Source organism: Panthera tigris, chromosome X (genome assembly GCF_018350195.1).
Source record: "Panthera tigris isolate Pti1 chromosome X, P.tigris_Pti1_mat1.1, whole genome shotgun sequence".
NCBI classification, from domain to species: domain Eukaryota; kingdom Metazoa; phylum Chordata; class Mammalia; order Carnivora; family Felidae; genus Panthera; species Panthera tigris.
Window position 1 is genome coordinate 40,883,641 of NC_056677.1, and position 26,945 is coordinate 40,910,585.

Genomic DNA, 26,945 nt, shown 5'->3' on the forward strand with positions numbered 1-26,945 from the left:
CATCTGGAGGCACCCCATATTCCACTCCCCCTTCCCATCCCCCGGAGCCTATAGCTCCTGCAATTCCACAGCCCAGGTTTACATTTTCCCATACTCTGGGAGCTGTAGCCCACCACGTGCACCAGGCACTGGCCAGACAGGACTACCACCCCCAGCATGCCTCGCGCGTTTAGGAAGTACCACAACCCGTAGGGGTGTCTGGGTCTGACACGGGCGCCGACGGCGCGGGAGCAGGGGCCAGCTTCCCTCTTGCTAAGCATCTATGGTACGTCCCAAACCGAGCGCCCTCCAAGGCCCCGCGCTTCCGAGCTCCGCGCAAACTCTGGCTCTTGTACGACGGAGGTGGTTTGCTCTTCCGTTGCCCCGTGGCTTCGGCTCATCTCCAGCAGGAAGGCGAGGCTTCCGCCCGGCGCAGGGGGTGAGCTGGAGCACGGTGCCCCCAAACCCTGGACAGCATTTGGGGGAGGGGGCTCTACTGGGGGGATCCCCTAATGGGCACATTGGGAGGCTCTGGGCCCGGGGTGGCGCTTAGGGGTGGCTGTTTTCGAGGGGTCCCTTAGGAAGTGGCGTTTGGGGACGCCCGGGTGGGATTTTTGAGTCTGTTTTTGGGAGTATCACCGGGAGGCAGGGTTTTTATACCCCTCGGAGACAGGGTTTAAGGGGATGTTTGAGGAGACCTTAAGGTCCGTGTGTTAGTACTCTGTCCATGGGGCAGGGTTTCGGGGTGCTCCCCAAAGAGAGAGGCGAAGTTTGAGCATCCCGAAGTCAGGGCGGAATTTGGGGAGAGCTTGTTTCAGGAGAGGTCTTGGTGACAGTGAGAACGTTCGGGACCGACGTGGCATTGTGGATGTATCTGTGGCCTTTGTGACCTCAGGCTGTATGATGAGGTCCCCCCGCGCTTGGGTACTCGGGGCGAGGAGAGTGGACACGTCGCGGTCCATATGCTTTTAAGGAGAGGAGCCCCCAGCCCAGGCTGTGGAAGGGACACTGGAACCCAGTGTGCCAGGCTCTTCCCGAGGGGACAGCGTGCTGCCGGGCCTTCGTTGGCCGCGGCTCTTTTCATTATTCATGAGGAGGTGGGGCTGTTGAGGAAGCCTATTTTTGCCTCCTTCGCACCTGGTCCGCGGGAAGTATCGGCTTGTGAATTATTCACGAGAGGGCGGATCAGCGTGCTGGAGGGGTGTGCTGAAGGGGCGTTCTGCCGTCTGCCGGGCAAACTAGAACTCATTGATTAATCGTAAAGGTGAGTAGCGCCCCCCCCCCCCCGTTTTCCGTGGCTTTTCTAGGGGCGTTGCGCATAATTCATGAGGGGCGTAGCTCTTACGGTCTCATCTGCATGACCGGCTGTTAGCTTTCCCTTTACGGGTTCCAGATTTAAGCCTTAAATCTAAGCAAAGGGACGAGGCCTCCTGCATTGTTCATTCCTCATAGCTCAGTAATTCCAGATTATCAACAAAGGCTCTAGACTCCAATCTCATCCATCCTTGTCAGCTGTGTGGTCTTTGGCAAATCTTTCTGTGAGCCTGAAAATGGGTATGGGCATGATGATGGCCAGGTCATTTCACACTTTATTAGCCCATTTAATCCCCACAACAATCCTAGGAGGTAGGTTATTATTATCCCATTTTATAGATGAGGAAACTGGGACACCGGGAGGCTAATTTGCCTAAAGTTACTTACAGTCAGTGAGTGGCTGAGCCAGGATTCAAACCCAGTTAATCTAGTTCCAGAGTCTGTAGTCTTAATCAGATGCCATAATGTGTCCCCACCACCACCAGTTTAGTGGCAGGTACTACTAATAATGTTGGTCACACAGCATTTTGTGCCAGGCACTGTTCTAAGCCCTTTCTGCCTATTTACTCATTTAAACTCCATCTCAAGGTAGGTTACTATTGTTCTCATTTTATGGCGGGGGGGGGGGGGCAGGAAACAGTAGCCCAGAGAAGTGAAGTGTCTGGCCCCAGGTCACACAGCTAGTCATCGGTGGGTAGAAATGATTTTTGTGAGGGTTCAAGAGCTCTCTAAGGAGGTCACCTTCGAGCTAAGACCTGAAGGCCAGGAAGGAACCAATTTCCTGCTCTGCATTCCTGAGACCAGTGACACAATGCATGGAAAGGACCCATCACCATAATATGCCGCCTGTTAATGTGATCTGTTATTATTTGAGAGAAATGTCTCTTGGGTGCTTATTGTGTATCCAACAGTTGTATCTCTGGTGACCTGTTACTCTATCCTACCTATTCAGTGGACATTGTGGTGGCTTTAGCATTCTGTTTTCCAGCGTCCTTCTGGATGGTTGTCTCAAGGCATTGTTTTTTGTATTTATTTTTTTAATTAAAAAATTTTTTTAATGTTTATTTATTTTTGAGAGAGACAGAGACAGAATGCGAGTGGGTTGGGGCAGAGAGAGAGGGAGGCACAGAATCTGAAGCAGGCTCCAGGCTCCAAGCTGTCAGCACAGAGCCTGATGCGGGGCTTGAACTCACAAGCTGTCAGATCATGACCTGAGCTGAAGTCGGACGCTCAACCGACTGAGCCACCCAGGCGCCCCAATTTTTTATTATTTAAAAAAATTTTTATTTTTGTGTAATCTCTACACCCAACGTGGGGCTCGAACTCACAACCCCGAGATCCAGAGTCGTGCACTCCGCCGACTGAGCCAGCCAGGGGCCCCAAGGCATTGTTTTTTAAATAATGCCCCACGTTGGAAGTTTCTCTCGCAACTGGGTATACCGTCACCCATAACTAATTTTTTTTTTTACCCATAACTAATTTTATGTTATGTTATTTTATTTTGTTTTGTTTTTTACTAATTTTATATTCATAGAGGTATATATTTACATAGTTCTTTTATGTTAATGTATAATACTTAAATTTAATAGTGCCCTGTGTCAGTGCTGCTCCGAGCTCACACCGTAATCCATATTCTCTCATTTCCCTAATAGCACATTTTGCCTTTATGAGGTAGATGGGTTCTGTTACTATCCCCATGTTACAGTTGTGGCAGCTGATGCACCTGCCAAAGGCATATAATGAGTCTAGATTTGGTTGGACCAAGGCAGCCCTGGTTCCTGTTCAGTTAAGTCAGGGGTGGGGAGGAGGCAGCTGCACTTCCCCTGGGTTTCCCCTTTGGTTGTGCAGCATCACCTTTCATTATTCATGAACAGGAAGGTGTGTGGCTGTGTTGCCTTGGCTGGAGTACCACAATCCCTACTAGCTGGGCAGGGCTGTCTTGAGTGTTTCCGTTCATCCAGCCTCATACATAATTCATAAGTAACTAGGTGGGGCCTTTCTTGACCCCTCTGAGTTTCCAGGTTGAGCTGCTGCAGCATCATTATTCATTATTCATGAGCCGGGGCGGGGGGGGGGGGGGGGGGGAGGGGAGTGTGTTTTCCCTTTGGTAGCCCTACTTCCTTACTTGTGCTTACGGGGTATTATTAGATGCAGCAATAGGCGGACCGGTACCTTTTGTTCCAGCCCACCGGGCCTCAGGCATTATTCATGAAAGATGTAGCCTTGATCTCCTTGGCTTCCGGGCTGCTGTAGGGTCATTAATTATTCATGAGCGACGGGGCGTGGCTTCCATGTTTAACATTGGCTTTCTGGTTGCCGGGTGTTAGTCCACCAGCCACCAGGCCTCATGCATAATTCATGATTGGGAAGTGTGGCCTTGAGGTCCTTCTTTTCCTTAGCCTCCTGGCTGCAACAATGTATTCATTATTCACAGTTCCATGGGGCGTAGCCTTTATGTTGTTTTACCTGTTTTCCCAGTTACTGCCACCTTCACCACCAGGTGGAGCTCTTCCTCTTCGAATGAGTCAGGGACCATCATACATGATTCATGAAATGGGCGCGGCCTGCCTGCATCCGGGTTCCTGGGGGGTGGGGCTCAAGGTTTTGTTCCGGCCTCAGACTCCGCAGCCGCCATCTTGTGTCGGCGGCGGAGGTGAAGGAGGTGGCCGGGGCGAGCGCAACCACTACGGCCGGGGGAGGAGAAGGCGGCCCAGGCAGAGGCGATTCTAGGCGGCCCAGGCGGCGGGGAGGAGGAGGAGGAGGAGAAGGAGGAGGAGGGTGGCGGCCGGGCTTGGCTTCGGCTCCTAGAGGAGTTGGCGGCGGCGCGACCCGGGGAACCGGCATTGGTAACAAACGGCCTTTCTCAGCGCCTTGGCCGGGGCAGGGGTTTCGGGAGGCATTGGAGGGGCCTGGGTCGGCGCTGGGCCAGGCTGGTGTCGGGATTGGTGGTGGTGACTTAGCGGTGGTGATTCGGATGCTAGGGATCTTTGGGGGTGGGGGGGGACAGATCTTGGGGCGGGGTCCACATTTCCCATCCTGGACCAGGCCAGTCCCTCGGGCTCTGAAATCTGACCTTGGGGTCAGGACCCCCCCACCCCCAGGATCTGCTTTTAGAGACTCAGGCTCAATATCCTTAGTCAGGGTCCGGGGACCCTGTCCCGAACCTTGTATCGCAGATCAGAACGCCCCCCAGTAACCAATAGAGACTTACGGGATTGACATTCCTGGTCGAAGCCCCCCACACAATGCAAGCCATTAAAGACCTACCCCAGAATCTTCTTTCAGACACTTCTAGTTTCTCAGTATTTGCTCTTGCACCTTCCAAGAGGGGCTAGACCGCCGGGAATGGCCTTCATTTCTGAAAATCTTCCCTAGCATCTTCCTTCAGGCCACCCCCCTCCCCCAACTCACACACGCATTATCTGCCCTCAGAGCTTCCAGGGAGACTAGACCCTGTGAAAGACGATTTGGGCCTGGCCTCCATGTCAGAGACCCATTCACGACTTCAACCCCAACCTGGCCCTAACGTCTTCCATCAGAAAGCCCAGCATTTCTAATCCGAGGTTCTCAACATTTACCTTTAGAGGCTCCTCTGATTCCTAGTATCTGCCTTTAGAGACTTTCTGTACTTTAAGAGAATGCTTTCTTTTTCATGCTCAGTATTCTTTTTAGAGACTGCCTCTTGCGGGTCTTGGCATATCCCTGATCATAGGTTCCTAACTCCCAGGATGTTCCCTCAGAGCCTCCCAGAGGACCAGAAGCCAGGGCAGAACTGTTTGGACACATAATTTGTCCATCACAGATCCACCTGCCTTGGCAGACCCTATTGCCTCCTGGCCGGTCCATCAGACTCCTCTCAAACCCCACCCTTCACTCAGCCTCTGCCTTCAAAAGCCAACCAGGGTTCCAGCTTCTCTCACAGCTCCCTTAACCTCACATCAAGCCTCAGGATCTGCCCTCAGAGTCTTTGAAGATTCCCAGCATCAGTCAGAGGCCCCCGGCTTCTGTTTTCAGGTTCATAGGACCCCACCATCGTTGTCAGATGTCCCTTTCCCCAACAGGCCCAGTTGTCTGTCCTCAGTCAGAGTAGAAAACCCCCTTCTCGGCATCTATTCGCAGAGCCTCCATGGGATTCCACATAATTGGTCAGAGAAACCCAACCCTGCTTGGAGACCTAGTCAGTATCTGCTTACTGAACTTTTTAGGGCCAGACCTGTCTGGGCTCAGCTTCCCCTCTCCTCGCTGTCAGAGCAGTTGCTGTACTTAGCATGTATCAATCAGAGATAAGACCAAGCCTTTGTGCTCCATTAGAAATCCCTCCCCAACCCTACCTGAGGACTTACATTCATCTCCGTAGCCTCCTGGGACTCTAATGTTGATGTCAGAGATCTCTCTCCCTACAAGTCCCTGTTATTTTTGGTCAAAGATTTTTCTGTGCCACCAGCATCTGCCCGATGAGACCTCTAGGTCCCCAGCATCCTCCTGATGGAGAGCACACCTCCCCCCAGACCCCAGCATCTTCCTACAGCCTCCTTGGGCCACAGAATCCCCCACCCATTCCCTGTGCCACTTCCAGGGGACCTGGCTACTGTCCGCCTCCTTGCAGCCTCTGGGGACCTCTAGTGTAATTTCCTGGTCCTTCTCTGAAAGATCCTTTCCAAAGACCCAGATATGAGTCTTAACAGCCTGGCCTGGCTCTGCTCTGCCTGCCCCCTAGGGCTTCTAATCCCCTATCCCATCTCCCTCTGAGCCTCTATGGGCTCAGACAACCACCTCTTGACTCCTCTATGTTCCCAGGGACTTCTCAGTTAATCCCTCCCAGGAGGCTTGACAGGCCCCAGCATCCTGTGCCCTAGCTTCCCCATCCTGATAACCTGACCCTGTGCCTGCCCCCTCTCAAACCTGCTCCAGGACTCCTACCTCAAACCTTCTTCTCTGGTTTGGGTGGTAGAGAATGCTCAGCCTTCAAAATCACCAGTTTGGAGACCTCAGGCAAGTTCTGAAACTCTCTAAGCCCCAGTTCAGCTTTGCTAAACAATGGATAGTACATGCGTCCTAATTGGGGCCTGAGCATATGTTGAGGGAGAAAAGGTATCAATTTTGTACTGGGGGTGGGGAATCTTTTTTAACTCCTCTCTGGAGTTTCTGCCCCAGAATCCTTCTGCTTGCCTTGACACTGGTCTGTTCCAAGTCTTAGCACTGGGCTGTTCCAAGTCTTAGCAATGGACATCCTCTCTGGAACAATCACCCAAAGCCTGATTAGACCCTTGCTGGCGGCAACAGGAATCCAGAGGTAAAAAGTGCACATATTAAAGATCTCTCTGGTTCTGGATCTTCTCTCAGATTTAGGAAGCAAGGGAGATGGTGTGTCCCAGACAAGGAAACGGGTGACAAGGCAAGGAGATAACTAAGTAATGGAGGCCACTGCAGGTGCCCAGGGAGGAGCTTAGTTATGTCTTCAAGTTGCTGAGTTCTGACCACAGGAGTAGACATTTTTAACCTTCTCAGCAGCCCCTTGAGGACAGTCCCATTTGTCCCTACTTTTGGAGAAAATGGGGCTCAGAGTAAATGAGATCCCTTCCCCAGGTCAGAGAGTCCGTAAATGGAAAAATATGGTTTACTTGGCATACTAATTCACCAACTTTTTCTTGTCTAGGTTGGTGCTTTGCATTCCAAGTAATTAGGTTGGTTGGCTCCAGGGCCCTAGCCAGCGTCCTGCCTTCTGGGTCCTCCTCCCTCACGGCTCATCCCTTAGCCCTGTGGGCTGGGCCCTGAGCTTGGTCCTGACTCTCTTCTTCCAGGGGGCGTTTGGCAAACAGGCCTGCACCAGTTGCCTGACTGTGGGCAAGTGATTGGAGTTCTCTGAGCCTTTGTTTTCTTATGTGTGATGTGGGAATGAGGTTATCTGGTTCGTGGGCATTGTCAGGATTAGACAAAGCCCTGTGATTGACAGGCGGTAAGCTTCTGGTAGATGGTAGGGAGCTCCTGTCCACTTGCTTAGTGTCAGAGTATGACAGGTGCCAAGATGAAATCTTAGGTACAGTGGGGGTGCTCGGTGTGATGGTGGGGGGAGGGGAGGCAGAAATGGCTCATTGGAGGAGAACAGGGGCTTAGAAGAGCACTGTGGGGTGAGGGGAAATGATTCAGGGTCCTGTTGTCTCCAGCATCTGGATCCAGCCACACGCAGCTTTCACTCCCACAGCAGGCTGTATTGTTCTGTCTCTGAGACCTGGTGTGTGATGCTTGGCAAGTTAATTTGACCTCGTGAGCTCAGGTTTTCTCATTTGTCTGGCAAGGACACTCAACCCTGCCTTGCAGGGTCAGGACCATTGAGGGGATGAAATGTGAGAACACCGGGCGGCCGCCTGGACTTCAGGGTCAGCAGATCTGTTCTGGGCCCCGCTTGGCCACTGTGTTTGTGGGAACCTCAGTCAGGTCGCCAGATGTCCCCGAGTGAGTTTTTTTTCCTCCTCTGTTAGTTGAGAGATGTCGCCAATAGTAGCCCAAACCCTATGGGGGTGCTCTAAGGACAAAGTGAGGCAAGGCTGATGAAGTGCTCAGTGCGACATCTGGCGCAAAGAAGATCTCTAATAAATATTCATCCACTGTAATTGTCCACCTGTGTAAGGGGCTCCGTATGCAGACAGGGCTTGGGAAGTATGTGTTTTATCTCTCACTGTGACCTCTTTTGTTGGCCTGGGCCTTTCCCCTCCCGGAGCTGGGGGGAGGGGTGGAGTGGGCTTTGTAAAACTCTGCCTCCCGAGCCCTTCTGGGGGGACTGGGTTTTCGGCAAGGTGTCTCCTGCCATCACGTTCCCCTGATGGAAGTCTAAGCCATGTTTCCCTCCTGCGCCCCTGTCGCCGGGGTTAAGGGTGAGGAGAACAGCTGCTTGTTGTTGTGTGCCCGCTCTGTGCCAGGCTCTATGGTCTGGGCTCTATTTCATCACTTCAGCAACTCCGTGGGGTAGGTAAGTTGCATTGTCAGCCCTGTTGCACAGGTGAGGGACCTGAGCCCACAGGGGTTAAATGACGCCTGTCAAGGAGCGGCAGGGTCTGACCTGAGCCTACACCCTCCTCTGACTTTCCCACAAGGACATTCTTCTTGTCACTCCTCTCACCCTGCAGGACTGGAGTCTCTCCCTCATGCTGGGCTGGGGAGAAAGGCGAATGGCCTAGTGGTCAGCAACATGGATTGCAAGCCAGACCACCTGGGTTCAGATCTTAGCTCTGACAGCTGTGTGACCCTGGGCAAGTCACCTCACCTCTCTGTACCCGCCTCCTCTTCTGTAAAATGGAGACACTAGCCCTTAAGTCTTCCCTTCCCCCGCAGTCACCGCTAACCAACTGAAACGCCCATGTGCCCCAGGCTCACCTCTGACCCTCCTTTTCCTTTCCAGATGTCCAGCTCGCCGCTGTCCAAGAAACGTCGCGTGTCCGGGCCTGATCCAAAGCCGGGTTCTAACTGTTCCCCTGCCCACTCCGTATTATCCGAAGTGCCCTCGGTGCCAACCAACGTAAGTGTCTTCTCCCTGGACCCTGGCAGGCAGGGTGGTGGCGGTGGTGGGTGGGAGAGCCTTCTGTATCACTGTGCATCTGTCCACGCCCTCCTCCATTTCTCCCCCAACCTGTTCTTCTTTGTCCCTAGGGAATGGCAAAGAACGGCAGTGAAGCAGACATAGATGAGGGCCTTTACTCCCGGCAGCTGTAAGTGGGGCCTAGGTTGGGCCGAGCGGTGGGAGGGGCGCCGGGAGGATAGGGTCAGGAGGGCCAGGCCTTGACCTGGAATTACCCCCTGACCTGGCAGGTATGTGTTGGGCCATGAGGCAATGAAGCGGCTCCAGACATCGAGCGTCCTGGTGTCAGGCCTGCGGGGCCTAGGTGTGGAGATCGCCAAGAACATCATCCTTGGTGGGGTTAAGGCTGTCACCCTACATGACCAGGGCACCGCCCAGTGGGCTGACCTCTCCTCCCAGGTATCTCTCCCTGGCCCTTCTTCCCTGCTGATGTGCCAGTCCCCCGGGCTCCGCCGCCACTCCCTCCTTCCCTGGCTCCCTTTTGCAGTTCTACCTGCGGGAAGAGGACATCGGGAAAAACCGGGCTGAAGTCTCACAGCCCCGCCTCGCCGAGCTCAACAGCTATGTGCCTGTCAGTGCCTACACCGGGCCCCTGGTCGAGGACTTCCTTAGTGGCTTTCAGGTACCTGGGGTTGGGGGTTGGGTTCCCGGTTTTCTCAGAGTACATCTCTGCTTTGTTCGTTAGTTCTCTATTAAGTGGGCTGGGCTGTGTGCCAGGTTTCATGCTGGGGATGCAGGTGGGATTTGGACCCTGGGCCTGCCTTTTTGGGGAGCGGGGCGTGTGAATGGGCAAGACCTGTGGCGTAATGGTTGTGAGCACGGGCCGGCGCCATGCTGCTGTGGTACGAGCCTCTAGTCTACTAGTGTGGCCTCAAGCAGGTCACTTCATCTCGGCTTTACTTTTTCTCATTTGTGGACCTGGGACCGATAGTAGTACCTACTTCGTAGAGTTTTTGTGAGGGCTAAGGGCTTAGAATAGCAGCTGGCACATGATAAAGGCCATCTGGTTATTCGTTAAATAAAAACTCTGAGCCGGAAAGAGGAGCTATGGGAGCGGAAATTTGTGCCCTGGGTGTCCCCGTGGGCCAGGGCACTGCCGCTGAGCCTGAGGCGGTCGTAGGAGCTCGCCCTGGCGGGGAAGGGCGGGCGGGCTTTCGGGCAGAAAGCAAAGTCCCAAGGAACACGGCTGAGCAGGCATTGTCTCAAAAACTGGGAGCACGTGGGTGTGGTAGGAGTGAGCTCAGACTTTGGCTGCGGAGGGAGTTTTACTGCTGTGTCTCCCGGGCCAAGGTAGGGTTGTGGGCAGGCAGCAGCAGGCGTTGGTGTGTAAATGAATCAGCTGTTCTCCGCACTCCGTCCTCCTGTCCGCCTCATCACCTTGCCTGCTACCTTGCCCGCCCTGGCGTAAGGATTGGCATTTCTCTTCACTGGGTCTCACCCTGGCTGCGTCTGCTACATCGTAGATACTTTGTGAAAGGCAGTTGAACGGGCAGAGCTTTAAGGATCCTTCTCTCTGAGCCCCCCCCCCCCCCGCCCCGGCACCAGCCTTCCTCCATTATTCTCTCTTCTCTGCCCCAGTCCTGGGCCCTTTCCCTGAGCTTCCACCTCTCTACAGGTAGTGGTCCTCACCAACACCCCCCTGGAGGACCAGCTGCGGGTGGGTGAGTTCTGTCACAGCCGTGGCATCAAGCTGGTGGTGGCAGACACACGGGGCCTATTCGGGTGAGTGCCCCCGGCCTTGTCCCCCGACCCCTGCCAGGTCCAGGTCAAGACCCCCAAGCTCTCACTGCCCTCAGCACCCCGCTCAGCCGCCCAGGTTTTGGATTCTGTGTGTCCAACTCTCTCCACGTGGCATGGGCACTGTGCAATTCCCAGCAGCGATGGGCTGAATTTGCTCAGCAAGTATTCGCTGCACCTTGAGGGACACACGGGTCCCCGTGAACATGGGACTCTCGAGCATTAGCCCTGTTGCCTCCCTCTACAGGCAGCTCTTCTGTGACTTTGGAGAGGAAATGATCCTCACAGATTCCAACGGGGAGCAGCCACTCAGCGCTATGGTTTCTATGGTCACCAAGGTGAGATCAGCCTTGGGGGCCCTGGCAGGCAGGTGGGCAGCAGCAGGCCTTCCGTCTGCTCCTGGTACCCTGAGCCTGCCTCTGAGGCTCACTCTGCCTTTAACCAGGACAGTCCCGGTGTGGTCACCTGCCTGGATGAGGCCCGGCATGGATTTGAGAGTGGCGACTTTGTCTCCTTTTCAGAAGTACAGGGCATGGTTGAACTCAACGGAAGTCAGCCCATGGAGATCAAAGTCTTGGGTGAGCTAGGGCCTTGGAGGAATCAGGGAAGATAGGAGATATGTCCCTGGGCTCTGAGTGAGGGGAGACCCATCCTGGGTGTCTGAGGTAAACCAGAGACAGTCCCCTGCTGGTGGGCATGGGGTAGAGGCGCTATCTCATGTTTGAGCTGTTCCTAGACTAGGTCCCTAGTATCTGTGTGGAGGGGGAGAAGTTCTCTGGTGTTTGAACAGAGCAGATCAGAGGATCCACTCGTGTCTGAGCCGATTTGGACAAGGAGCAGAAAACGTCTTCTAGTATGGACTTGGGTCCAAGGACACAGGCTCTCGTGGGCTCTGAGCCTGGGTCTTGGGGAGAGGAGAGATAATTTCTAACGTCCAAGTAGAATCCGGGGTGGAGAGATGGCTCATGATGACTGAGCTGGATCGGGGATGGATTTTCCCTTATCTTGGGGGTGTTGTGGGTTTTAGGGAGGGCGGGTAGCCTGACAGTTTCCCCGTCTACCTAGGTCCTTACACCTTTAGCATCTGTGACACCTCCAACTTCTCCGATTATATCCGTGGAGGCATTGTCAGTCAGGTCAAAGTACCTAAGAAGATCAGCTTTGTGAGTGTGGGGGGTAGTGAGTGGGCTGTGGGGGGTGGTTCTGGGCATTTCTAGGCTCTGATGATGCCCTGCGCCCCACAGAAATCCTTGCTGGCCTCACTGGCAGAGCCTGACTTTGTGATGACGGACTTCGCCAAGTATTCCCGCCCTGCCCAGCTGCACATTGGCTTCCAGGCCCTACACCAGTTCTGTGCTCAGCATGGCCGGCCCCCTCGGCCCCGTAATGAGGTGGGTGACTCAGTGGGCCAACCAGGGCAGATGACCTCGGCACTGAGGGCGCACCGTGCCTCTACCGGTCTACTCTTCCCCCTCCCCTTCCTCCCTCCCCATCCCTCTTCCACCAGTGGCCTGACAGGTGCCTTTTTGGTTCCTTCTGCCTCACCAGGAGGATGCAACAGAGCTGGTGACCCTAGCGCGGGCCGTGAATGCTCGAGCCCTGCGAGCAGTGCAGCAGGACAGCCTGGATGAGGACCTCATCCGGAAGCTGGCATATGTGGCTGCTGGGGATCTGGCGCCTATAAACGCTTTCATTGGGGGCTTGGCTGCCCAGGAGGTCATGAAGGTCAGGATGGGTAGAGAGGGACAGGGGCAGGCCAGGCACCTCCCTGAGTCCCGTCATTTATTGTCCATCTGTGTCAGTCCCCAAGTAACCACTGACCGCTTTCCCTCCCCTCCCCAATCCCCAGGCCTGCTCAGGGAAGTTTATGCCCATCATGCAGTGGTTGTACTTTGATGCCCTGGAGTGTCTCCCTGAGGACAAAGAGGCCCTCACGGAGGACAAGTGCCACCCGGTATGTGTGTGTGGCCCATGGGGGGGGCCCATGGGGAAGACATCATTGGGTGCATTTCTGGCCAGGCTCCCTCTGACCCGGCCATCGTCCCTTTGTGTTCCTCAGCGCCAGAACCGTTATGATGGGCAGGTGGCCGTGTTTGGCTCAGACCTGCAAGAGAAGTTGGGCAAGCAGAAGTACTTTCTAGTGAGTAATCCCCTTAGACACCTGGAATCTTCACCTCCCCGGGCCTTCGGCTATCTCTTCTAGAGTCTCCCACATCTCAAGGGAGAGTCTTGCGGTTTTTGTACCTCTGTCGCGTGCCTTTTGCCATGTTCTTTATCTCGAGGGAAAGCCTGGCGTGTCCTGTTTCCCCCCACCCTGGCTCTGCCTTTCCTCAGACGGCTATGGGTTGTTTTTTCTAGCCCTGAGACTTGAGGATGTGGCCCCTAGACCCGCTTCACCTCTCCTGCTGTCTTTGGGGAGAGTGAGGAGTAATATGTGGTGTCACGCTCACCTGTGCCACCCTAACCAGCCTGTCTCTCCTCGACTGCCTCCTAGGTGGGTGCAGGAGCCATCGGCTGTGAGCTGCTCAAAAACTTCGCCATGATTGGGCTGGGCTGTGGAGAAGGTGGAGAGATTGTGGTCACAGACATGGACACTATCGAGAAGTCAAATCTGAACCGACAGTTTCTGTTCCGGCCCTGGGACGTCACGGTGAGTGGGCTGGGGAGAGGGGGTGAGATTTTGTCATCTCTCTTTTCCTCCTGTCTTTCGCTTCCGTTCTTTCTGGAAAGGAGGCCTTTCCACCTTTTTCATTCAGTTCTTTCTCTCAGCTTCTCTGTGTCTCTCGTTCAGCATTTATCGAGTATCCTTCCATTGAATCTGCCGTGTTTCATCTTTTTTTATTTTTTATGTTTTCTTTTTCCTTGATCTCTTATCAGTGCTGGTTGGGACAGTGTGTAGGGGTCCCCCAAACCACACCCGGGTCCAATGCTGGACTAGGAGGACTCAGGACAGTTTGTGGCCATTTTCACGGCTATGATTTCTTCCAGCAAAAGGATGCAGAGCAAAATCAGCAAAGGGAAAAGGCACCCGGGGCGAAGTCTAGGGGAGACCAGACACAAGCTTCCGAGACTCCTCTCCCAGTGGAGTCGCACGGGACACCCTTACTTCCCTCACTAGCGAGTTGTGACCACACACGTGAAATGTTGCCAACCAGGGAAGCTCACTAGAGCCCCAGCACCCAGGGTTTGTACTATGGGCTGGTCACATAGGCACCGTCTGCTGGGCACATACCCAAATTCCAGCCTCCTAGAAGGAAAGCAGGAGTTCGGCACACATCACACTGTTTGCATAAGCAGTCTAGGCACAGTGAGCCATCCTAATCAGATAAGGAATGGTGAGAACCGTCCTGAAATCCAGGTTCCTAGACCGGCCAACCAAGGGCCGACCTTGCCAGCAAGCCTTCCCTTAGGAGAACATCTGTGCTACATTCACACTTTTCTGCCAGATGGAGCCCGGGCTGTTCAGGGATTGAGCTGGGAAGCCTTCTATAAGGGACAGTGCCATGTTTGCCTGCCCAGGATCTGTTCCCCTTCCATTTATTGACTTAGTCACTAGGTAGTCGTGGGCGTAGGTGCTGCTCTTGCACTTGGGATACGCCAAGGAAACAAAGGCTCTGGAGAGGGAGGACAGGCCATAAGCAATCAACACAGCAAAGCGGTGCAGTTTGTAGTTAATGTTGGTAAGTGCTGTGCAAAGGAAACAACGAAAGCAAGCTAAGGGAAGTCAGGCTAAGGAAAGTCAGGCGCGCCCAGGAGATGGGTTGGCAGTTTTGCATTACAACGGCTGAGGAAGGATTTGTTTCTGCAGACCTGGAGGGTAGAAGGGAGTAGGGCCCCTTTTTCTGGGTAAGAGCGTTCCAGACCAGGATCTTGATGGTGTGGCGGTGGGTAGGAGATGAGCTAGAGGAAGTGGGGGCCAATTCATTTTCCCCTCAGTGGAGGAGGGACATGACCTGACCCGGGCTTTGAAAGGATCCTGTTTCGTTGGAGAGAATGTGCCCCAGCCCTGGGTGCCATTCCCTGAAAGAGCGGTAGGTATTGGGTAGGCATAAACACAGATGCCTGGCCTCTTGTCTCCAGTCTGCATTTGTCCAACTGCTTCTCTTTCCACTGAGCCCCTGCCATCTCTGTTCCAGCCCTAGCCGTGTGGCACTATCACAGACTGTCTCCTAAATCGGGGAGCTTTCTGAACTCGGGGCCTGGTTCTTCCCAGGCGTTAAATAAATCTACTTTTAGGAAGACAGCCCTATCGAGGTTTGTTGGATGAGTGCGTGAATAACTGAGCTCCGTTTTCCCGTCCCACCCTCGGCCCCCTAGAAGTTAAAGTCTGACACGGCCGCTGCAGCTGTACGCCAGATGAATCCGCACATCCGGGTGACGAGCCATCAGAACCGTGTGGGCCCTGACACGGAGCGCATCTATGACGACGATTTTTTCCAAAACCTGGATGGTGTGGCCAATGCCCTGGACAACGTGGATGCCCGTGAGTTTGGAGGCGGGTGAGGTGGTCAGGGCAAAGGCGTGCGTGCGTGCGTGTCAGGGGGGCCTGTCTTCCCATTCTCTGTTGACATTCCTTTCCTGGCACTCCTGTTGTCTCCCCACCTCTCCCCCATAGGCATGTACATGGACCGCCGTTGCGTGTACTACCGTAAGCCGCTGCTGGAGTCTGGCACACTGGGCACCAAAGGCAACGTGCAGGTGGTGATCCCCTTCCTGACAGAGTCCTACAGCTCTAGCCAGGATCCGCCTGAAAAGTCCATCCCCATCTGCACGCTGAAGAACTTCCCCAACGCCATTGAGCACACCCTGCAGGTGATCAGCTTTGTGGGGAGGGGAGGGAGCAGCCACTGGGCCCCCTCAGGGGTCCCAAGCCTCCTAAGCTCAAGATGTGCTTTTTCTCTACACTGGCCTCCCTCACTTCCCATCCAGCAGCCTGGGTTTCTAGAGCGGTTCATTCATTCTTTTTCTTTTATTTTGAAAAGTTTTCAACGTGTAGAGAACTGCAGAGAGTGGCATGACGAATACTCAAATATCGTTCCTTGCCTAGATGTAATAGTAACTGTTAACGTTAGGACCCTTTTTTTAAGTGCATTTTCTTTTTCGTTTCCTGTATTTTTCCTTGTTTGGGCTGGACTGTTATCACGGACCGCACAGCACTTCACTCCTTCATACCTCTAGTATGTTCTGCATAACACGGTCTCTCAGCCTTGGCATTACTGACACATGGGGCCAGATATTTCTTTGTGAGGGTTGCGGGGACATCCTCTGCACTGTCCAGTGCTTGGCAGCATCCCTGGCTTCTGCTCACTAGATGCCACTAGCATCCTTTTGCAGTTGCGACAACTCAGGATGTCTGCACACATTGCCACATGCCCCCCCCCCCCCGCCAACTTCGGGGGACAAAAGCGCTCCCAAGTGACCACTCCTATCCAGCCAAAACCCCACTTTCACGCAGAACAATTAACAGTATTTTCTTACTGCCTCCTCCAGTTATTTGTCTCTAATGCTTAGTCCCTATTCAGGTGTCCCCAGCTGTAGCTCAGAGTGGCTTTAACAGCAAGTTTCTCAGGATGATTCTGTTTGTGTGATGCATGTGCGAATAGAATACGGCACAGTGAGCCTATAACCAGGCTGAGTTATGACAAAGTGAACACACCTGGGTGACCGGCCCTGGGGCCACAAACCAGAGCCTAACGGCAACCCGAGGATAACCGTCGTGCAATCAGAATGGCCCTGTGGTCTTTGAGAGCAAACCATTCAGGATGTTTAGTTAGGGGTGTGGGGGCGAGACCGGGAATAGGGAAATAGAGAAAAACTGGTTTCCTCGGTCACCTTCCCTTCTGACCTATAGTTCAAGTGGGTGTGTTCATATTTGAGCACCCACCTCGGGCTCACTAAGCCACGTGTGACTTTGGACTCTGCCTCTCTGTGCCGGATTCCTCTTCTGTGAAATGGGGCTGACCGCGTGTCTGCTTCACAGTTGTAAAGCCTTTAGTGTTTACTGTGTATCTGGTGCTGTTTTAGGAAACTCAGTATATACACACTTGCTCGTTTTTTCTTTGCAACCTCACCACACAGGTATTATCGTTACACTATCTGTTTTAGAAAGGAGGGTGTAAAGGTAAGTGCTACTATATGCTCCTGAAGTCACAAAACCATATACTAGGTAGTGGAGCTGGGGTTTGAACCTAGATGTCTTACCCTCCAAACCCCCTCGCCAGTGAGTGCGTTTATTGTCCTAGGACTTTTCACCGTGCTGAGTGGCTGTCTTGTTTGCTGCCAAGCCCCTGGGTCCTATATAGCGACCGTTTAGGTTTGGGTCTGAAGTTTTGGTTTTTTCTTTCTTTTTTTAAATTGTGGTGAAAAATACATGACCGAATTGTTTTTGGTTTTTAATCAAGATGTAACGTATCTCTAGTAAGGTACACAGATCCTTAAGAATGACTTTGTTTTCACACGAACACTAGCATAGCCGCTGGTCAGTTCAAGTTCATTGGTTTTTAAATTGAGGGGCCGTGGGGGGGGTGGAAGGTTGGGGACCCGTGGTGGGGGGCTTCTCTTTTCCCAGAGCAGCTGTGTTTCTTCCGATTGGATTTATTCACTTTCTTTTTTAAACTTGTTTCTTAATGTTTATCTTAGGGAGAGAGGGAGAGACAGTGTGAGTGGGGGAGGGGCAGAGAGAGAGAGGAAGACACAGAATCCAGAGCAGGCTCCAGGCTCCAACTGTCAGCACAGAGCCCAACGTGGGGCTCGAACCCACGGACCGCGAGATCATGACTTGAGCCGAAGTCGGATGCTTAACCGACTGAGCCGCCCAGGAGCCCCTCAACTGATGGTCTTTCTAATGACGTACACCCATTTGTCAACCATCACTCCATGTAGTCCATTTGGTCTGTCTTGCAGTGGGCTCGGGACGAGTTTGAAGGCCTCTTCAAGCAGCCGGCAGAAAATGTCAACCAGTACCTCACGTAAGTACCCAAACGCCGCCCCCGTGCCACCCCTGCCTGCCAGCCAAGGCGTCCCGTCTGCTTTCCTCACCAGTAACACCCAGCACCAGGCACACTTGTCAAATGAATCCGTGAATCCTGGGGGTCAGGACTAGCTTCCCGTGGAGAAAGTGGGGTTGCCCTGGAGCCCACTCCTGGGGCCGCTGTGTAATCCTGCCCCTTTGACCCCTCCAATTCCTGATAGAGACCCCAAGTTTGTGGAGCGGACCCTGCGGCTGGCGGGCACCCAACCCCTGGAGGTGCTGGAGGCCGTGCAGCGCAGCCTGGTGCTGCAGCGGCCACAGACCTGGGCCGACTGTGTGACCTGGGCCTGCCACCACTGGCACACCCAGTACTCTAACAACATCCGGCAGCTGCTGCATAACTTCCCTCCCGACCAGGTAATGCCCGCTTGCCAGGTCCGTTTGGCGCAGTGCGTTTTCCTGAGATAGGAACCTGCTGTGGGCTCTCCACGTGCTCTTCCCAGTCACCAGTCCAGCTGTGGCAGGCGCCCCGAGGCACAGCTCGGGGATCTCAGAAGAATGATTAAGTCTGACCTGTTTCTCCCGTTGCATTGCCTTTGAGCCAGAGACTTCGTTTCTGTCTCCTTTACCTGTGGCATTCTGAGTCACACTCGATTCCCAGGGCTATACGATTATGGGGGAGAAGTTTCATAGTTGAGAGCATGGGAATCCATATGCGTTCGAATCCCAGCTCCATTTGCACTTGGGGGAGTCACTAAGTTCTCCCTGCACCTCAGTTTCCTCTTGTGTGAAGTAGACACGGTAGTAATTTACCTCGTGGGGGTTTTTGTGACGATTCGTTGGTACTTACTAATAGTAAGTTAGTACGGTGCCTGGCCGTCTGTAAGAGTTGGTGAAATGGCTGTGTATCTTGCACAAAGTGAGCGCCCGCCTCAGTGAGGTCCCTGGTTCAACCTGGCATCGGAGCTTCCACCTCCAGGACCCTGCAGTCGGGGTCTTGCGTGACTGACTCCAGCGCCCTATGTGTGCCCAGCGAGTCAGGGCACATCTGGGGCCAGTGCGAGGAGGCAGGCCTGTTAGGCCTCTCCTCTCAGGTCCTGCCCCTCAAAAATCTCTTTACTCCTCTAGCTCACAAGCTCGGGAGCTCCATTCTGGTCTGGGCCCAAGCGCTGTCCACACCCGCTTACCTTTGATGTCAGCAATGTAAGTCTCCTCCCTGGGGTCTCCTCAGGTCGGGTGGGGGGGTGGGGGGGGGGAAGGAGGCTGAGGCACATCAGGTGAGAGCTGATGGGTTTACCCTTCCGGGCCCTGCCTTCTCACAGCCCCTGCATCTGGACTATGTGGTGGCTGCCGCCAACCTGTTTGCCCAGACCTACGGGCTGACAGGCTCTCAGGACCGAGCTGCCGTCGCCACACTCCTACGGTCTGTGCAAGTCCCCGAGTTTACCCCCAAGTCTGGCGTCAAGATCCACGTCTCTGACCAGGAGCTGCAGAGCGCCAATGCCTCAGTTGGTAAGGGTGTTTGGCCAGTCGGCCCGGAGTCCCCACCTACCTTGTGCCTGGCCTGGGCCAGCCTCCCCACTGGTCCTCAGCCCGTGGCTCTGCTCTGCGACCCCAGGCCTGAGGCTTCCCCACACCTTCCTTTGATCCTTCCTCTGAAATGATGAAGTTCATTTGGGCAAATTCTCTCTCTCTCTCTCTCTCTCTCTCTCTCTCTCACTCACTCACTCACTCTCACTCTCTCTCTCCCCCTCTCTCTCCCCCTCTCTCTCCCTCCTTCCTTCTCCTCCCCGATGTTTTGCTTTTAAGAGAACTAGCTGTTTGTTTCTCGTGCTCCGTGTGTATTTGCCTTGGAAAGAAAAACTTTTCTGTTTCTTTTTTATGTTTCTCTGGGGGGCATGAACTCCACCAATGGTCTCTTTCCCTGATATCTGCCCCCCGCATTCCTCTGTGTCTTCATCTTAGTATTGCCCTCCATATATCTTTCCTCGTCCCCCTCAGCATTCCCCCACCCCCGCACCGTCTCCCTCTCCATGTCTCTTCCCCTCAACTCCCTGTCTCTCCATCTCTTTTCCTCCAGCTCATGCTGAATATCAGGTGAGGGGCCAGATAAGAACTCTTAGGCTTTACAGGCCACATAGTGTCTGTGGCTAATCACCTGTCACAGTTGAAGCACGAAAGCAGCCATACACAACATGTAAATGAATGAGTGTGGATGTTTTCCAGGAAAATTTTACACATACAACAGGTGGCAGGCTGAATTTGGTTCAGGGGCTATAGTTTGCTGACCCCTGGTTTCTATGTATTTATCTCCTTCCTTCTGTACCTGTCCCTGTCCATAGAATAGATACTGCATCTATAGCTTTGTGACCCGCCCCCCCGCATTTACCATCACCACCCCCCCATCTTCTCCACAGATCTCCCTTCTCCTGTCATCTCCCCATCTCCCTTCCCACATATCTACCCCCTCATATTCCTCTCTGTATGTTTATTTTCATCTTTTCTTCCACATCTCCTTTCGTCTTATCCCTGTATTTGCTCCATTTTTCTCCTCATACACACATGTAGGTATGTATGTATAGTTGTGTAAGTGGACACAAGATGTAATAGTGCATATTACACCTGTATAATGTACATATGGTATATGTAAAGTGTATATAAGCAATATGTAAGGCGTGTATGAAATATACAACATACAGGGGCGCCTGGGTGGCTCAGTCGGTTGAGCGACCGACTTCAGCTCAGGTCATGATCTCACAGTCCGTGGGTTCGAGCCCCGCGTCAGGCTCTGTGCTGACAGCTCAGAGCCTGGAGCCTGCTTTGGATTCTGTGTCTCCCTCTCTCTCTCTGCCCCTCCCCCACTCATGCTCTTTCTCTCTCTCAGAGATTAATAAACTTAAAAAAAATAAAAGAAAAGAAATATACAACATACATAAAATTTCCTACTTGTCAAATGCCCCCAATTTTCCCCTTTTTATATCTTCTGCCCCTCTGCCATATCTTTTCTCTATCTCCATGTCTGCATGTTCCCCCCAGTATTCCCTCTGTATATCTTTGTCGCCCCCCTGTCCCCTCCCCATAGTCTTCTCCATGTCTCCCCACTTCTTTTGTAACATTCTCCCCAAGACGTATAGCTCTCCCATCTGGGTCTGTCCACGTCCACTTCCTCCTGATGTCTTGCTTAGTGTCTCTGGAGATCTCCCTCTTGATATACCCATTCCCCTTTCTGTCTCCTTCAGGTTTATGCTCTCTTGCCCTGCCCTACCTCTTCCCCTTGCGCCTCCTCTCTCCCAGGATAGTTTTCCTTTTCACATCTTTTCTCTACCTGAACATATTTTGCCACCCCTGCCCCCCACCCTGGGCTCCTGTTTCCCCCTCAGACGCTGGCCTGGGATCTAAATGGCTGATGGTATCCCTTTCTTCCTGCAGATGACAGCCGTCTAGAGGAGCTCAAGGCCACACTGCCCAGCCCAGAAAAGCTCCCTGGATTCAAGATGTACCCCATCGACTTTGAGAAGGTGCTGGGTGGGGACCCTGGGCAGGCAGGGGGATGGGCTAGACAGAACAGGTCTGTGGGGATCTGGAGGCAGCCCCAGGCCTTTATGGGGATTGGATCATGGGCCTGCCACAGGCCCTGAAAGAAAAGACGTTCCTAGCCATGCGTTTGTGATCTGAGAGAGCCCAGCAGGTAATTGCAGTGGAGGATACTTGTGTCCCTAAAGTCCAGGAATCCTCTTTCTCCTCTGATCCTTTCATCATTTCCCCACCCTTCCCCTTCTCTGTCCCCCCATCGTAAAAGGATGATGACAGCAATTTCCATATGGATTTCATTGTGGCTGCATCCAACCTCCGGGCAGAGAACTATGACATTCCCCCTGCGGACCGGCACAAGGTGAGGGGAGTCTGGACCTGATTTCCTGCCTCCTCCCCCAAACCTCCCAGACTTGAGTTCTCCACATCCCATTCACTGTGTGTGGGCTCTGAGCTTCTTCTACCTTGACTACCACCTTTCTTGATCCTTCTGCCTCACAGAGCAAGCTGATTGCAGGGAAGATCATCCCAGCCATTGCCACGACCACGGCAGCTGTGGTTGGCCTTGTGTGTCTGGAGTTGTATAAGGTGGTGCAGGGGCACCGACAACTTGACTCCTACAAGAATGGTTTCCTCAACTTGGCCCTGCCCTTCTTTGGCTTCTCTGAACCCCTTGCAGCACCCCGTCACCAGGTGAGGGCCTACGTCAGGGCAGGTGGGTTTGTGAGTGGGGTGTTTTTCTGTAGAGCTGGCTTTAGTTTGCTTCATAGCTTGTCACCAGGTGAGAGTTTCTGTCAGTGTGTACCTTCTTTTGTGCATCCGTATTCATTTATTCACTTACCATATTTTGTGCTAAGTACTGGTCTGAATCTGCCAATGGAAGCCCTTAGAAAAGATGGGATTTTTTTAAAAAATTTTTTAATGTTTTTATTTATTTTTGAAGGAGAGAGAGAGCATGAGCTGGGGAGGAGCAGAGAGAGGGAGACATGGAATTTGAAGCAGGCTCCAGGCTCTAAGCTGTCAGCATAGAGTCTGATGTAGGGCTCGAACTCAGAGCTGTGAGATCGTGACCTGAGCCGAAATCGGACGCTTAACGGACTGAGCCACCCAGGTGCCCCAATGGGATATTTTAATTGTACCCAAGGAGGTTATTAATGACACAAAAAGAGCAACCAACGTCCATTGGGTGCTTATTCTAATTACTTTTACATGTTTCATTCATTAATTCACTTCAAAGTTTAATTGAGCACCTGTGTGCCAGAATAGGTGCCAAGAAACTCTATTGTGAAATAGAGTGTATAAATGACATGATAAGTGGTTTTAGAACCCCCAAAAAAGGGCAGGGTAAGGAGGACTTGAGTACCAGGTGACAAGGGGATGGGTCAGGGATTTTAAATGTGAGATGGTCAGGAAAGGCCTTGCTGGACAGATGACATTTGAGCCCAGACTTGGAGGAGAGGAGACCAGGCAGGCTCCTGGGGGGAGGGCATTCCGGGCAGTGGGATCAGTCTCCAAGGGTTCTGAGGTAGGAGCATGCCTGGCACGGTTGAGGAAGACTAAGTCGTTAGAGCAGGAGTGAGAGGTTGAGGGGGTAGAAGATGAGAACAGAACAGGATCCCAGTGATTAGGCCATGTGGGTCATAGGTCATCGAAGGGTTTCCGTGCTTAACTCGGGGTTTGACGGAAGCCACACGTTTTTGACAAAAGAAGCTTGCAGTCTGACTTAGCGTGTTAGCATGAGCGGTGGTGAGTGGGGCGGAGGCCGAAGATAGGACTGACCCTTTGGTGGCCCCCATCCCGTGGGACCGCTCCTTGTCCCGCAGTACTATAACCAGGAGTGGACGTTGTGGGATCGCTTTGAGGTACAAGGACTGCAGCCTAACGGGGAAGAGATGACGCTCAAACAGTTCCTCGACTACTTTAAGGTGAGGTCCCTCCCGCACTCTCCCCCGACCTGCCGGCAGCGCTGCAGGTGACTCACTGGTCTGTCAATCCCCATGACACTGATGTCCCCTTCTCCCTCCTCCAGACAGAGCATAAGTTGGAGATCACCATGCTGTCTCAGGGCGTGTCCATGCTCTACTCCTTCTTCATGCCAGCCGCCAAGCTCAAGGAACGGTTGGATCAGCCGTGAGTTGGATGGCGGGGGGCCTCCACTTGGAGCTACTCCACCCCTGTTCACCACCCTCTGCTTCTGCCTCCCTGCTCCCCCTCCTCGCCTTTTGCCTCTCTGACCTGCCCCTCCCCCCGCGCCCAGGATGACTGAGATCGTGAGCCGCGTGTCGAAGCGAAAGCTGGGCCGCCACGTGCGGGCGCTGGTGCTTGAGCTGTGCTGCAACGACGAGAGCGGCGAGGACGTCGAGGTCCCCTACGTCCGATACGCCATCCGCTGACCCTGTCCATGCCCGTAGACTGGCCCCAGCCCCACCCCCTCCAGCCCAGGGCTCCCATTTGGCCTCTGGCAGTGGCCCAGTTAGCCACACTTGGTGTTCCCTCTTCATCCCCCTACCTGCACCCCTCTTGCCGCTGCTTTCTACCTTGTTTGGAACCTGAATCCTAATAAAGAATTAACCCAGATGTGGCATGCCCTGCTGGTTCCAGGGAAGGAAGAGACTTCCTGGAGCTGTCTGGTTCAGGTGGTAGCCCAAAGGGCTCAGCGCCCGCCCCCGCCCCCCCCCCCCCCCCCAGCTGCCAGTTGCCTGGGCAGAGAAAACGTGGCAATTGCCACCTCTTCCTCCTGCCCTCCCTGCTTAGGAAGAAATTAGAATGTGGGTACCTAGGCCCATGTGACTATATTTGAGCGGGGGTTCAGATTTCATCGGCTCCAGCTCCTAACTCCTAACTCCTAACTCCTAACTCCTAACTCCCTGCCATGTTGATTTTGAGAGGTAGTATAGAGTAGTGTTTGAGCAAGTCCTGTGACTTCTCTAACCTTGTTCCCCCTCTGTGAAGAGGAAAGTTACTGCGACTGGTCGGCCAGGGCTTGGTCAACGTGGATAATGTCCTTGGGGCTGATCCCTTCCCACCTGGTTCAAAGCCCCAAGACCCTGGACAGGTCTTTACCGTCATGGTTCCCAGTGCCAGGAATGCCTGTGGTGCCCTGGTTGAACTTCCCAGCTGCACGAGGGCCTAAACAACTCTGTTGGACTGAGGAATGCCCGTGACTGTGCAGACTTTGCAGTTTTCATGCAAATAGTTGGCTTAGAACATCTGTGGAGGAAAAGTCCCTTTCCCATTCCACCCTGTTCTCCTTTGGGCCTGGTCTGCTTGTCAGGAGGCCTCCTACCTTACAGAAGAGAGCCAGCTGTGGGTTGTTGGTTATAGCAGGCTCACCACAGGACCACAAAGCTCCCCACACTCATCCGTGGCTCATGGCTGAGCGCTGTAGACAATTGAAAGCACTGGTCGGACAGGCAGACTGGCCACCTGGTGTGTGAGGATGCCACTCCCGCCTCTCCGTCACCCAACCAGAAGGCCAGCTTCTCTCTCCCTCTTAGAAACAGACCCCTCATTCCTTCACTCAACCCTGGGTATTGGGAATAGCACAACCTATCCCTGAACCGGACCTGACACTCCTCACAGAGTGTCCTGACATCTGCTGCCTCCTGGGCCAGCTCCAGACCCCAGGCACAGTGTATGCCCTTGTCCACCCCGTCTCGTGACTCTTGGCCTGCTCTTCTTGGGTGACCTCATCCTTCCATGCTTCCTTTTTATCTCCCTCCAGGACATTAGGGACTGAGTGCTTTACCTGTGGCATCTATTTAATGGTGATGCTACCTGTTTTAGGTCAAGCAGAGAGGTTTTCTCACCAGGGATACTTTTTCCATTATTGTTGCTCAAGAGTACATCAAACACCATACCTCCTGTCCACTGTTGCTATGTTACAACATCTGAGACTTAAACACAAATTTCCTCTGCCCCCTTTCTCCACTATCCCAGCTCTTTGTTTGCTATCTTCCCCATTATAGCTCCTGAGTCTGGACACTTCTGTCTCTTTCTTCACCACCCACCCCAGCTCCCAGATCCCTTGCTACCTTAATTCGCCCCTGCAACACTTCATCAAGAACCCATGAGTCTTGGTTGCATCCTCGTTTCCCCAAATGCTATTTTACTTTTGTCATGTTTGTCTACCTTTATAATACCACCAAGACAGAAGACCAGGGTTCAGTGGGCAGGGTTTGGGTCACTTCATCGAGTCCCCTGCACCCAGCAGGCACCATGTAGTGGTACATACATGGTTGTCTCTTGTCTCAGCCTAGAGCTTTGCCATCAAACATTTGCCACATTTGTTGAGTGCTTACTGTGTGCCAGGCACTATTGTAGGCATTGGAGACAGCAATGGATCAAAACGTCCCTGTCTTGGGGCACCTGGGTGGCTTAGTTAAGCGACCAACTCTTGGTATGGCTCAGGTCATGATCTCACGGTCTGTGAGTTCGAGCCCTACATCGGGCTCTGTGTTGACAGTGCGGAGCCTGCTTGGGATTCTTCTCTCTTAACTCTCTACCCCTCCCCTGCTCGCTCGCTCTCTCTGTCAAACTAAATAAAGTTTAAGAAACTAAAAGTTCCTGTCTTGAGGGGTGTGGGTATGTGCGTGGGGGGAGGGGTTCTGTTCTGCTCGGGTGAGACCCAGAATAGACCAACAAGTAGATTGTAAGAGGTTGACCCGTGCCATTAAAAAGGTCCGTACAGCCAGGTCTGGGGATCTAGAAAGATGGGGGTGCAGGTAGGCATTTGTAAATAGGGTAGTCAGGGAAGGCTTCATGAAGGTGACATTGAAGCAAGGACTTGGAAGGAATTAAGGGATGAAACGTGGATATCTAGAAGAATATTCCAGGCAAAGGAAACAAGTGCAAAGTCCCTGAGGCTGGATTATGCCTGTTTTATTCAGAAACAGAAGGAAAGAAATACGTCTGGAGTGGAGTGCGAGGAAGAAGGGTAGATGAGGATGAGGTCAGAGAAGTGAGGGACCTGATCCTATAGCCCGAGGTGCACTTTTGCTTCTGTCAAGTATTTCCACTCCCATCATGCTCTTGTAAATTCTCGCTAGTATGAAACTTACTGAAAACTCTAACCAGTGTGACCAATGCTGCTATAAAAGGAAGCCCAGAAGAGGCGGGGAAGCTGGCTTTGGACTGGGGTGCAGTGTAAAGATATCCCAGAAAGGCCTGCCAAAAGCTGCCGCCATTTGAGCTGGGCCAGGTGATAGTGTAGGAGTTTTTCAGGCATAGAGGAATTGAGGGATTAGTTTTGTTGGCAGTGCTTGACACACAACAGATGCCCAATAAATAAAACAGAAAACCGCAGACCTGGGGAGAGCCACGGGAGGGGCTCTGGCAGGCAAGAGGTAGTTGAGAGGTGGCAAGAAAGAAAACCCAATCCAGGATGCATACGCAAATGCTCGCGTGAGGCGGCAAAGAGATCGTCTTCGACCCAAAGTCCCAAGCATGCGCAGTAATGCACCCTTCCCTCTAAAGGTCCGCCTTTCTTTTCTCAGCCTAGGCTCCACCTCCGTGAGTCTTGCTGAGGGAGATGGGAGGGGCTAGAGGCGGGACGAAGGCGAGTGAACATTCCTTTGACCAATCACCTTGCGGAATATTCGGCCTATAGTGAGAGAGGAACTCAGAACAAAAAGAAGTGCCCGCCCCCCTGCGGTGAGAACCAATGAACACCGGGCAGAGGCGTGGTAGGAGAACAGTGAAATCACGCCTCTTCAGCTCGGCCACGCCCTTCATTCTTGCTCAGCCTCACCCCAGGGGGCAAATCTGATTGGCTGTGCGACAACCTCAAAGGGCGGGGCCGCACACGTTCACACTGAGAATGAGCTAGCGGAGGGAGCGGGG

General features: G+C 53.3%; 1 protein-coding gene across 5 annotated transcripts; it reads left to right on the forward strand.

Annotated features, from left to right (window-relative positions):
- The first annotated feature begins 324 nt into the window (after positions 1–324).
- Positions 325–23,681, forward strand: UBA1 (ubiquitin like modifier activating enzyme 1). 5 transcript variants are annotated; one of them, XM_042974031.1, is made up of 27 exons: positions 3,916–4,139; positions 8,418–8,540; positions 8,690–8,806; positions 8,938–8,996; positions 9,097–9,265; positions 9,354–9,488; positions 10,482–10,588; positions 10,851–10,941; positions 11,049–11,181; positions 11,669–11,766; positions 11,848–11,994; positions 12,152–12,328; positions 12,453–12,557; positions 12,663–12,743; positions 13,098–13,253; positions 14,921–15,086; positions 15,219–15,415; positions 17,507–17,571; positions 17,795–17,990; positions 18,702–18,776; positions 18,896–19,085; positions 21,003–21,091; positions 21,373–21,465; positions 21,606–21,797; positions 22,928–23,029; positions 23,134–23,234; positions 23,362–23,681. In XM_042974031.1, the coding sequence occupies exons 3-27, from the start codon at positions 8,690–8,692 to the stop codon at positions 23,495–23,497; spliced, it is 3,177 nt and encodes a 1,058-aa protein (XP_042829965.1). In that variant the 5' UTR covers positions 3,916–4,139; positions 8,418–8,540; the 3' UTR covers positions 23,498–23,681. The 5 variants fall into 5 exon arrangements, with proteins under 5 accessions (XP_042829963.1, XP_042829966.1, XP_042829965.1 ...); XM_042974029.1 differs by lacking the exons at positions 3,916–4,139; positions 8,418–8,540 and adding an exon at positions 325–418; XM_042974032.1 differs by lacking the exons at positions 3,916–4,139; positions 8,418–8,540 and adding an exon at positions 908–1,243.
- The last annotated feature ends 3,264 nt before the right edge of the window (positions 23,682–26,945 follow it).